A 12,937-nucleotide genomic window follows, 5' to 3' on the forward strand; every position below is an offset into this window, starting at 1 on the left:
ACAGAATTCTTAATTGCTAAGTTGACTTCATTTGCCTAATTGGTCTGCAAAAACAAAAAATAATAATAAAAAAAAAAACTAACTTCTTATATACGACACATAGAGGTAAAACTTTATATAGATAAACTCGTATATCTTCTAAGTGCAATTTGCACATTAGACAAATGATTGTCACGCGCATAAAAAAGATATAAAACGAAATAAAATAATTTACTTTTATAAAAAAAAATAGTTTAACATTTAGATAAATTAATCAAATGGTGATTTATGGGACAACATTTCAAACTCTGACAACGCAACGGAATCGCGCTCTGATGTCATTATTTTGCGCGTAAGTATGTGTATGTGTGTGGGTCTATCTAATTTGAAGGTTAATTTAATAATAGCATTGCATAAGGCTAGCAAAAAGATACAAAGATACAGATACAAATACAAAGTGCGCTAGAATTGGAAGAGTATTCATTGAAACCGAAAGTAGTCTCAATGTTGTACTTGAGGCTAAGATGCTGTAGATAAATATGATATCAGCTAGCAGTTACAATTAAACTGTACAGTTGTTTTTGTTTCTTTTAATAATAGTTAAAACTGAAATTACTTTATGATTTTTAGAAGTCTATCTATGAGACAATCAGTTTATCTGGAAAATAATTACAATATGTATCTGGAAACTATTTCATCGTTTAATATATTAGCAATAGACTAAGAATACATTTAATTTTGAGACGATAGATGCAAAAGACTATTGATAGATCTCATATTAACAATGTACCTATATCATCTGTAAATCATACATAAAATAATTACATACAGCTCTTGAGCCGAAGAAGCTTAATATTCGCCCCTGTTATGTAGATAATTTGTATAATGTGATAGAAAATATCACTTATGTTCACAATGAATATACCTTGAGAGTTCGATAACTTGTACGCCACTTAAGCCATAGATACTGACACTTAAGCACCTCTTGTTGTAATTAAACAAATATTTTGCTACCGAGCAAGTGCTTGGATACTTTGCTAAGGTTACGTCATTAAAATTTCGTTACCTATAATTATAGATACTTTTTCAGTCATTGTACGACAATTGACGTTTGTATCTAAATTTAACACTTGGCATCAGGAGTTGTGCAGCTCACGCTCACTATCTCTCTCTTTCTCTCTCTCTCTCAGTCTCTCTGTTTCTTTTTCTCTCAGTGATCATGTAGATACTCACCAGACCATCGCTGCCGTTCACCTCGATTGCAGTTTTTAGCCTCTGGGACAACTGTTCCAGCAATCTGTCGTATTTCGTATTTAGATTATCCAAACGCTGGCTGTAATACTGTGTGGCACCTGGATCACTGTCAGCCGGGCGCAGATCGCGACGCGGCGGCGAGAACGAGGGGCGAGCCTCGAGCAACCAATCCACGAAACGCAGACATTTACTATCGTAAATCTGAGTCCGTAACAACCGGTGACGTCACAAATGTTGATCGCGTTGATGACGTTGATTTTGTTGTTGTCCGCAGCATTTTGGGTTAATTTTTCGGTTAAATGTTAGTATTTTGCTCGTGTTAAACAATAGTTTAAGAGGGGTTTGTGTGGGGGTAAATATTGTTGTTCTAGTCATATATTTAGTGCTTTTTATTTCATTGATTAATCAATACGAAATTACGTTGATTACAATTGCTTTTTAATTGTTTGTTGTGTGAGTTTGGTTTGCTGTTTGTTTATAGTTGGTTGTTGTTGTTGTGTTTGTCAATATTATTGTTGTTGTTGTTGTTGTTGTGTTTGTTGTTTAACCCAAGTGTTATTGACGCACCTTGTACCCGTAGTTTTAAACTACTCGCAATCGCGCGCTTCACAAACGAAGCACCGAAATTTCTCATATGTTTTTTAAAAAGCATTAAATATTGAAAGTTTCGTATAGAGTAAAGATATAGCAAATACAATAGACGAAAATTGTTGAGGGTAGGCGAAGGAAATAGGTAACTCAACGTATAGAATATTGAATCACATAGTTGATATACAAATTTCGAAAATTGTTCACAATCACACGCACAATCACACAGAAGAAAAGGGTAAAGGTAAACGGAGTAGATATCTAGCACGGGGCAGGCGCTATAGATTGCTCTTTATTTATTTATATGATATTATATAGTCTCCAAAAAATGTTTATATGGAAGGGCATGGAAGTAAAAAAAATTTAAATATTAAATTCTAATATATGTACATATGTATGTATTCTGTTTTATTTGGTCTATATGAGATCTGAAGTCAATTGTAAGTTAACTTTTTGGATTTATATAAAAAATAATTAGATTTCTACTGAAAAATTACTAAATCGTTAGAGTACCAAAAACCTAAGACTATATAGTTTATAAAACTTAGGTAAAGCTCAAATAGAAACTGACATTATAACATCCTTTCAGTAGAAAAGTTTTTCAGAGCAAATCTATATCAAATGCCGTATGCTTAATATAATATATATAATATATCGAGTTTTCAGCCATACAAACGACAGTCATTCAAAATTTTTACCTTAGCTTCGCGAATTAGACGTCCTCCAGCCACGTTGACATTTTCGATTTTTGGTTTTCGTTCGATAGCAGCTCCGAGCAGTTTCTATATATACATATATATTTATATATATATACATTTGCGAGGGAGGTTTGGTAGCAATTTGTGGATTTTTTTTTTTTTTTTTTTCATTTTGGTATTTTTTGTAAAAATTGATTGATTGAGTTTTTGTTGTTTCATTGTGTTTGTGTTTTGTTTTTTATAGAATGTAATATTGATTTTGGTTTTTGATATTGGGTGAAAATACAAGAAATTAGACAAAAATACATATACAATTAGTTTTCAACTACAAATACGAATAAGACTACAATAATGATATGATGTGTAGATGAAATCGTAATGACATATGTATATGTAGATGGTACAAAACTACAGATATATAACATTTACTTATAACAATAATAATATATTCAGAAATGTACTGTGTACACACGAATTGGGATATACGAATGGGTGTATTCGAGAGTTTGGGGTGTGTAGGGACATCATACAATTGGTGTGAATGTATGAAGTGTATATATACATATAATACATAGCTGTGTGGAGGTATGTGTGTGTGTGTATTTGGCTGCCTGACAACAGAGCAGCTTGCTACGGTTTTTATTTGTTTTTTGATTAGACAAAAACTACGAAATATTGAGAGTCTGGGGGACAAGTTACAGCAAGAATTTACAGGGTATGTTGTTTGAAGGTACATTTTACAAATTGAAATATACATTTGATTCTCTACTACATATAAAACACACAGACATTGAAAATATGTCCAACACCAATGTTTTGACCCATAAATAAATTGGAATATATTTAAATGTTTATTAGGCAAAACTACTTTTTGGGCAGAGGAGTTTGGGGACGTAGCACTGATTAAGCAAAAAATAGGTAACTACCCTTTTCAATTCAAATTGACTATTAAATATATATACATCATAAAAATATTATCAATAAATTTATATATACTTTGTGTTGCTTGAAAAGATATAGCCCTAAAGGGGAATTGAATGATCTCACTAAATAGCTGAGAGGTATAACTATACAATATTGGGTATATGCTAAATATATATAGAGAAAAGTTCATATATTCACTATAAACTAACTGATCAGAACTGATTAACGATTAATATGTAAAAATGATATAAGTATATATTAAACGAGCGCTACTCACGTCTAATTCGTAAGCTGAAGTTGCTGTGGGCATGGCCGACAGACGTTCGGTGGTGCCGTCCACCCATGACTCCTCGACTTGCACGCTCGATTGGAGATTCTTCATAAGTCCAATCGCCGTCTCGCATGAGCGCATTCTGAAAAAGCCAGGTGTGAAGAGGTGAATAGGTGAATAATGTATATGGAAGCATATATGGGGACTTTAATGAAGCATAGCACACAGGTTCCACCAGCCGACAGGTGATTTGGCTTGTCTTTATTCATATTCATATTCAGCATTGGATGATTGAGACATGACTTTGATCGACAACGATTCGCTTGATCATCTATTCAGTTCTTCGGACAACTGAATAGTTTCAGGAAATGTTAATTATAGCAAGCATTTCGTATAACCCATTCCATTGAAGTTATTCTATACAATTCAAACTCTCACCTCTCGCCCAATTGATTGCAAACCGCACTCCAGCGCGTGTTCAAACGCTCCACGTTCGAGTGCAGACGCTTCAGATCGCCCAACACCTTGGTGGGCACGCCCATGCGTCCCAGTTGATCAGCTGCATCGTTCATCTTATCCATTTGCGGCTGCTGTTGCGTGATTATGTCCTGCATGTGGGTCAATTGCTTGAACACATGCTGCAGTCCTTCTGCTGTGGAGGGCAAGTCCTGGTGCTTGGCCAGCTCATTCTCTAGCTCGGATATGACATGTTCGTTGTCCTCGAGTCCAGCCAGCGAAGCTTCCAGCAGCTTCAAGCGATCCTTGTGCAGGTTGCTCTGTGTGTTCAGCTCCTTCCACAGCTCATTCAGGTTATCCAGCGATTTCTTTAGCACAGGCGTCTTCAAAGCTATCGTGCGGAAGGTCTCCTGCAAGTGCTTTAGCTCCGGTTCAAGCAGATGCAGACGGCGCTCATAGTCGCCATGTATGGCAAGCACATGTTCCAGCGAATCCAAATCACGTGGCAGTGGAGCCAAAATAATCTGATCTAGCTCACGAGCCATATCCTCCAATTTGCTCTTGATGGCAATGCATTCCTCCGTGAAGATGCGACTCGCCTGTTTGCTCTCCTCTGCAAATGAATGACGGAATTAAAACAAGGATTAGATTGAGTGTTTTTTGTGAAGATTACCGCGCTGCTTGGCACTAGCGAAAAGTTTCTTCATGTTGTGTTACGTTTGATTTGTGACTTGAGACTAAGTTGTGCGCTTCCTGGTCGAAGCTTCGGTGCAAATCAAGCGCACATTAAATTCAATTCAATTAAGCGCTTAATTGGACGCCAGAGTCAAAAGTTGACAGCTGGCCAAACGCCGTCAATTGAAAGGCGACTTGTCGACCGACGCCCACGCCCTTTTCCCACTTGTAAAACGCCCACCAACTCACCTTCGGCTCGGGCGCGCTTCTCAAACTCATCGAACAAACGATTGACCTCGTCCATTTCGCGGCGCAAGCGTCGCAGCTGTGGATCATTGGGATCGCCCTCGCTGAGCAGCTTATCAGCATCATCGTTCAACGCACGCCGTATGGCCGTTCGCTGCTCGGGACCCATGGCCAGGAACTGATCGAAGTCCCAGCCCTTGACCACACGAATCGTGGCAAAGATCATGTTCTGGCGCAAGCGCAAATGTTTCTTCTGCCACAGCGCAACGGAGCGGTCGAAGAGACGCTTTAAACGTTCGGCAGCATCGATGGCCTCCTGATCGGGTGGCGGCAACAACAAACAGGCTCCGGGTATGGAACCCTCCTGTCCCTTAGCCGTACGCACTCGCCACTTGACACGGCCCGAGTTATCCAGCAATGTGACCGTCTCGCCCTTCTCAATCTGCAGTTGACCCTGTTGTTTGTAGGCGCAGATCGCTTGGACCGGACCCTGCCTATTCACCGGCTGCCTGCGCTTGTTGAGCGGCACAATCGTCTGAGCACGACGCTGAAGCGTGGCAACGGTCTCGCCGAACGCATTCAGCTCCTCACGCAGATCCTGCATGCCGCGCAACAGAGCTTCACCCTGATCCAAGCCGAAATCGGACTGCGAGTATTTACTGTTGAGTATCTCATCGCGCTTACTGAGCCATTGTTCGGCATCCTTGATCTCGGCAAAGTACTGATGGTATTCCGTTGCATGCTTCAGATGCACCTCCAAGCAGAGTGTAAGCTGTAGCAGCCACGCCCACTGCTGTTGTAGAGCCGTCAAATGGGCCTCGATGCACTTGGATGCCGGATGCTGCTGATTGAGCAGCGCCTCGCCACGATCCAAGATTGTGGCAAAGTGCATCTCACGCTTCTCCAGTTCGGACATTAAGTTCTGTGAAGATTTAAGGACGGCAATATTAGTAAAGCATATAAATAGAATAAAGGGAGTGCACTTGGTTGGTTGCCTTCAATTTTTTCTTTCATTTCGAGGCTATTTAAAACCGATCTTACCTCGTCGCCATTACCAAATGCACGCTTGGAATTAGATAAAGCACAATACACATATAAACAACATCAACAACGACTATCAACGGCTTGCCGAAGATTTAAGGAATAGTAGATAGATAAAAAGGGGTGAGTAATACGATGGTAAAAGAAGACTAATAAAAATATTTCCATTAAATAAATGATAAAGTTTCCACTTCAAGAAGAGTACCATAATAATGATAAAGAGTCGGACTAGAATATTTGCCCAAATGGAAAAAAGTACATCAAAGTAATTATAAAAGTATGCGGACAACTCATGCATGGAACACTCCCTCAGGCATGCTCGTGTCTGCTTCACATAGATAAATATTGATCTCACATTGATCATATAGCTATACTACTTACCTCATAGTATCTGTGCACAGAAGGCAAATCGAGTTGTTTGTCCGCCCAGTCGCGTGTGATCTCGACCTGCTCCTTCTCGTTGAGCCATTGAAGTTCAGCTGAGGCCTGTCCAAGGAAGTGCTGAAGTGAATCCAAATCGGATAGACGCTTCGTGGAGGTGCTTAGCAGCTCTGCATAGACCTTCTGCAGCTGATTGAGTCGCTGCTGGTAGAGGTTCAATTCATCGCCCGAGAACTTCGTCTGCTGGCGCTCATCGTTCAATATTTTGCTATGGAACTGATCAATGATTTTGTGTTCGTGCTGTTGACGATCCAGTTCCTCCTTGACAGATGGCAGATCACTGCCATAGTCAGCGGCAAGCAATTGTTTCTAGAATCACAACAGAAATTAGGGGTTAGCTATAAACTTTTAATATTTGTAATGGTTCTGACTCACCAATTTATTCTGGCACCACTCAATGTGCTCCTGCAGATCGCGGAAATGTGGATTCGTATCGATCTGTCGTGATTCGACCACCATGCGCGTTTGACGCGTCACGGTCGTCTCGTGGACGGGAAACTTTAAGCCGGACAGCTTCTGTACCAAGTTCGTATGGAAATTGGTGCGGAGTTGAGCCCAGCGCTGATGCAATTTGTTGACCTTCTTGTGCAGCTCGCTGACATGGGGATAGCGACCCTCGTTGAGCACGTGGCAGTCCTGGTTCATATCCTGTAAGGGCTCCTCCAGATGCCTGATGTCTGTTTCGAGGGCCTCAACAATACTCTTGGCATCTACGGGATGCAAACGCTCTATGCGCCTGCTCTCCTCTGAGATGCGCGTCTCTAGCTCGGTCAGCTTGTGATCTACATGCTTGATTTCGCGTTGCACTTTATCGGCGAGACGCTGTAAGCGCTCCAAGCGCTCGATTTCCTGCTGTAGAATAACTTCACGATCCTGCAAGGCTGTGGTCATACGATACCAGGCCTTTTCAATGGCATCCGGACGCAGATCTGCCTCCACATCCACTTCACCCACTGTTTCGAAGTAACGCTCTAGCTCCTTATAGATCTGAATGAGCTTGGATTTGTCGCGTTTTCGTGCGGTCACCTCCTCGCTACGGAAGCGCTGCAGATCGCTCAGCAGACGCTTCATCTCAATCAGCGTGGGCGGGAACGAACGCTCCTGCAAATAGGCGGTCTTCTCCCGACACCAATAGATGAACTGTTGTGCCAAATCACGATACTCGTGCACCCGACGTTGTGACTCCATGTCGAACAGGGGGTGAATGGATGGCGGCTCCGGGAATACATCGTACAGAGATGAAATGTACGTTATCAGGGATTTCTCATCCGGCTCATTGGTGTCCACATCTAAGAATACAAATTAAGCAGATTTTAGTATTACAATTTATTTCTAATTAATTAATAATAATCGTCACTCACCCTCTGGGTCCAATAGACGCGTAACACCGTATTCTTTCTCCACAATATGGAATGCCGTCTCGAGGCGTTCGCGCGGCCGATCGTTCCTTGCCTTTCGCCAGTCAAGCAAGTCCGGTCGGTTGCGATGCACCAACGCCGAGAAGGCCAATCCATCGCGCCACGACGATGTAAAATCATTGACACGAACGCCCGGATACCGAGCCGTCGAGCGTCGCGCCCAGCGCAGTAGGGCCTCACGTGCGGATACGTTGTCCTCTTTGCCAACAACAATATCGGAAATCTGAATTAAATTTAAATTAAATTAGATATTGATGATCCAAGTTCAAATTGAAATTGATTCATGATTATGCTTCTTATGTGTCGAATGTAAATGGAGCAAATGTTCCTAAAGTGATTTATCACAAATACCTGGAAAGAAAACCTAAATGGTTTCTTTGCGTATAAATAGATAGATATATTATTGAGTCATCAACTCTTCATTCTCACATTATAATAATTTTGTATTGTGAGTATTTCCCTCCCCTTCGAATATCATCCTAGCCCTTGTTTTACCTCTCTGCGCTGCATGCTACTCGACTCAATGGCCGGCGGGATCGCGCGTCGATACTCCAACTCGGAGCTACGTATCATCTTAGCAGGCGGCAGCAAGTCCTCCGCCGGTTGTTGATTCTCCTCGGCGCGACTCAGCGTGGTCACCTTACGCACTATGTGCGTGGTCACACGTCGATGTCCATTCGGAGCGCGTTGCGATGTTTTGGTACTCTCTACGCTGGAGCCAAGCACCTCCGTGGAGATGCGCTTGTTGCGCGTCACCTGCTGATAGCTGCCGGTGGGAGCACCACTCGAGGGTACCAGGGCGCGACTGCTATCCGATATACGCCTCATGCTGCTTCTACCGCCATCCACTGCATCCTGGAACGTGACGATGCGCTCAATGTTCGAGCGCTCGTGTGGCACAGTCCCAAACGGCGCCACACCCGGATAGTCGGTGATGACTGCCTCGACAGTGCGCTCCCGTTTCGTTTCGTGGCGATAGCGCAGATTGGAGTCATCGATATTGGTCGTTATGGCTGGTCCACGGCTGGTGTGCACCACTTCGCTGCCGCTGCTTACGTGGGGTGGACCACCATTCGTTTGCCGCACCAGCTGCTGAGTGCGCTTCAGAGTCGACTGTGAGCTGGAGCTGGAGTGCATGATTTCGATTTCGCCTCCAGCCTGTTATCGTTATCGTTGTCGTTATCGAGATATCGTTGATTTATTATTATATCGTTTTGTTTTCTTTTCCTCACTTGACTTTCTTTCGTTTTGATTTTCGTTTCGTTTTCTCTTGTGTCTCTTACTCTCTCAGCTCTTGATTCGTAATTCTATTTTTGTGCGTGATTTCAAACAAATGATTATAATTCGTTTAAACTTCCTACACCAACCGCCCCACCGCATTTCTCGTGCTTACAGACAATTGAGTTGCCGGCACCGCAATTTGCGTTTAATTAAGTCAAAAGCCGGCCAAAACCAGCCCCGCCACCGGCACCGGCATTGGCACCGGATGTCTTGTTCTGAGTCAGTGCGAAATACCCAGCCAAAAGGCACCCACAGAGTCGAGGGCTTCGCCCCACAGCGGTGCTCAACTTGTTATTGTTGTTGCTACCGCTGATGAGCGAATTATTTATGTCTTGTACATACACATAATTAGCCAGCCAACCAACTAGAGATTGCCCGTCCAATTGTCTAACTGTCTTTGGGAATTTTATTACTATGCCTTTAGGTAAAGTATATAGTGCTATAGATAGAATGTGTAACGAGCAAATGGAATAAAAACACGATGCATTGGTTTACAAAATATCTGTGCACCTATTCATATGCATAATATATATATAATAAATTTATCCTAAACCTGTCCAATTCATGCATATAAGAGACATAAGAGACATAAGAGAAAGTGTTGTTCAAAGACCAGAAAATATATCATCAGATCTCAAGATATATAATTTATCTCTTGATTTTGTAGTTCGGGATAAAAAGCAGCAATATTTTCCTAACTTTCTGTTTTCACAAATCAGTTAAATTAAAAAATATACATCCCAATACTAGGTTTGTAATCATGTACATTAAACTAAGGTGCTTAGTGCATCTGCTAGTCGTTATGCCAAATGTAATTTATTTATTATAAATATTTCTCTTCATATATTTATGCGCACGAAAAAAAGAGTAACAACAACCATAACTAAAAGTTCATGTGCACGGAACGAGCGAAGCCGCGGGGCACAAATCACGACAACAACAATACAGCTAATTGTGAAGCTAGAAAGGGAATGATTTTGCAAAGGAACGTATTGGGATGGAACACGGATGAATTCACTCTCTCGATGGCTAACAAGCTGTTCCACAAATTCCATAGAGAACTGTATTTGAAGCTATTCACATAATGTGTATAACGGTTTGGATAAGATATGTATCAAATGTCTATCAAATTTAGAGACGAGATATTTCGATTGCTTAAAAAAATAAATATTGATATAGACTTTTAAATAATAACTGAGTTTATGCATTCGATTTGTTTGTTATTATTTCAATTAGCTTGACAGTCGCTTTGCTTAAAAGCGATGATAAGCAAGGCCATCAGATATGATATGAATTTGGAACTACTATGAAACCCCGAATCTAATCATTATAGCTCAAGATCAAGCAAGAACAACAACGACAACGACAACAATAACAGCAATAAGTTGTTTGGCCAAAATGAGCACCCACCCGTTATCTACCATTGAAAGGCGACGCCTGCGCAAATGCGTGACATGGCGGTCGACAGCTCCTCCTCCCATACAGACACACGTACACACACACATTCACACTCACACAGATCAACAAAAAATGCTAATTGCAACATTATTAAAAGCAAAATAAAATAAAAATGCTGCAGTTGAATGAAGTGATTTTTGTTTTGTTTTTGGCTTTAAGTGTCTGCGGAGGCGACACTAAGAGGCGTTAATGGCTTGACATTTTGAATGGAGCCGCAGTCGCAGCAGCAGCTGTTGTTCTCTATATAACCAAGTAGCTCTTGCCTATTTTGGCTGCTGGCTACTGTTTGAAGTTGACGACTTTAGACAATATTTGCATTGGCTTTGCAATGACAGCACATAAATTCAAATCGGGCAAATCATAAAATAAACAGCCCAAACAAAAAGCACAAAATATTTTAAACATTTATTTTTGCTAAAATGAGCTGAAGCGGAACAGAAGAGGGAGATGCCATATGTCTGGGCACGTCATTATTTTTACTGCTATTGCAGCAACACTTTATTACACTCACACACACACACACAACAGACAAACACTTGAAAAAATGAATTCGTCTTATGAAGCACACTTAATTGAAACAAAATTGAACTCAATTGCATTCAGATTGAAATCAATTGATATAGGCGGCATTTAATAAATCAAAAATAACGATACTGCAGCAGGCGCATTAATAAATCGAGACAGACACAAAGATTGAGACGCGGTCAGCTCGAGGGGGCTTTTACGAGCCGCTTGCCAGATATAAATCCCATATGGAAATTGAAATTGAAGCTCGGCGCGTTCTCTGACATCATGCAAAAAGAGTTTTAACTTGTCTTGTCTTGTTTTTTGTTTTGTTTGCATATTGTTGTGGGTGTTGTTTGTTTTTTTTTATGTTATTTGTTTTATTTATGTGTGTATTTTAAGCATTATTATATTGGCTTTGTCTTGCACTTGTTTATGATTTTATTTATATATATTTTAATTTACTTGGCAGATACATACTGCTAAATCAAATTAAAAGTATACACATATATTTAAAGGCATATACATTTCAATTTTATTTAACATCATGACTATCTATTTAGTTAATCTTAAAGCATATCTCAAACATGTTTATTACTTTTCAATATGTTTGAAAAGATATGTGTGTCGTCAATTTTCTTCGATAGATGTCTGTCATTGTTAAATTAAATTATTTTTATGGTTTTACTTTTTTATGTTTTATTTAAATTTCTTTATATTTTTTTAATTATTGCATATTATTTTATCCTCACGTAGTTTTTTTTTTATACCCTGAACCCATTTTCAATGGGAAATCAGGGTATAATGGTTTTGTTGAAATGTATGTAACAGGGAGAAGGAGGCGTGGCAGACCCCACAAAGTATATATATTCTTGATCAGGGTGACGAGCTGAGTTGATTTGGCCCTGTCCGTCTGTCTGTCCGTCTGTCCGTCTGTCCGTCTGTCCGTCTGTCCGTCTGTCCGTATGTATGAACGCGTCGATTTCCGAAGATATAAGAGCTAGAGACTTCAAATTTTTTTTAAAATGTCCGTAATTACAGCGCGCATATCAAGTTTATCATTAAAATTCGATAACTCATCCCGATCTTTTTTTATCGATAAAAAACCTTATCGAAAACCAGTTATAAAATTATATCTTCTACACCTTTATTGCTAGAGTCTCCAAATTTTTAATGTATGCTTACATGCAATTTATACAATTTCGGTTTTTGCTAAAATTTACCCCCCACCTCTAAATTCACCCCCTCACCCTCACTTTTGTAAATAGCGTATTTCAAATACTAGAGACTTGTGCTTTGGCAATTACATGTATATTCATGTTATAATCATAATCTGAAAGTTTCATGAAGATCGTACGTCCATAAAAAAAGTTATTAAACAATTAAGTTCTCATAGTAAGCGCACAGTGCAGCCCATGCGTGTTTATGCGTGGGTGCTTGTGTGTGTATGTGTTTGTGTATGTGTGTGTATGTGTTTGTGTATGTGTGTGTGTATGTGTATGTGTGTGTGTATGCGTTTGTGTATGTATGCGTGTGTGTGTGTCTGTATGCGTGTGTGTGTATGTACGCCTGTGTGTGCGTACGTGCCTGTGTGTGTGTGTGTGCGTGTTTCTTGTGTAAGCTGAAAGACGCGAAAAATTATTGAAATATCTATTGCTCCAAGGGTTCAGGGGATCTCGTAGTCGAGCAGTCTCGACTAGAGC

General features: G+C 40.4%; 1 protein-coding gene across 50 annotated transcripts in view; it reads right to left on the reverse strand.

The window, feature by feature from the left end:
• shot (dystonin-like protein short stop) overlaps positions 1-12,937 on the reverse strand; it is a 99,479-nt gene that overhangs the window by 37,342 nt on the left and 49,200 nt on the right. For 32 of the 50 annotated variants that reach the window (XR_016270404.1, XM_018009407.2, XM_089470877.1 and 29 more), the window contains 9 exons: positions 7,935-8,214; positions 6,949-7,862; positions 6,514-6,882; positions 6,133-6,156; positions 5,095-6,013; positions 4,153-4,783; positions 3,721-3,856; positions 2,520-2,603; positions 1,213-1,434 (listed from right to left, as the gene is read on the reverse strand). Coding sequence is in view for 49 of the 50 variants with exons in the window: in XM_018009407.2 (XP_017864896.1) it covers positions 1,213-1,434; positions 2,520-2,603; positions 3,721-3,856; positions 4,153-4,783; positions 5,095-6,013; positions 6,133-6,156; positions 6,514-6,882; positions 6,949-7,862; positions 7,935-8,214 (3,579 nt within the window). In the remaining variant the exon portion in view is untranslated. Of the gene's footprint in view, positions 1-1,212; positions 1,435-2,519; positions 2,604-3,720; positions 3,857-4,152; positions 4,784-5,094; positions 6,014-6,132; positions 6,157-6,513; positions 6,883-6,948; positions 7,863-7,934; positions 8,215-8,486; positions 9,299-12,937 lie in introns of those variants that run through there. The other 18 variants (XM_018009426.2, XM_018009424.2, XM_018009425.2 and 15 more) reach the window with 4 other exon arrangements.

This window comes from Drosophila arizonae, chromosome 5 (genome assembly GCF_054131065.1).
Source record: "Drosophila arizonae isolate 15081-1271.41 chromosome 5, UAZ_ARI_1.0, whole genome shotgun sequence".
Classification (NCBI taxonomy): Eukaryota; Metazoa; Arthropoda; class Insecta; order Diptera; family Drosophilidae; genus Drosophila; species Drosophila arizonae.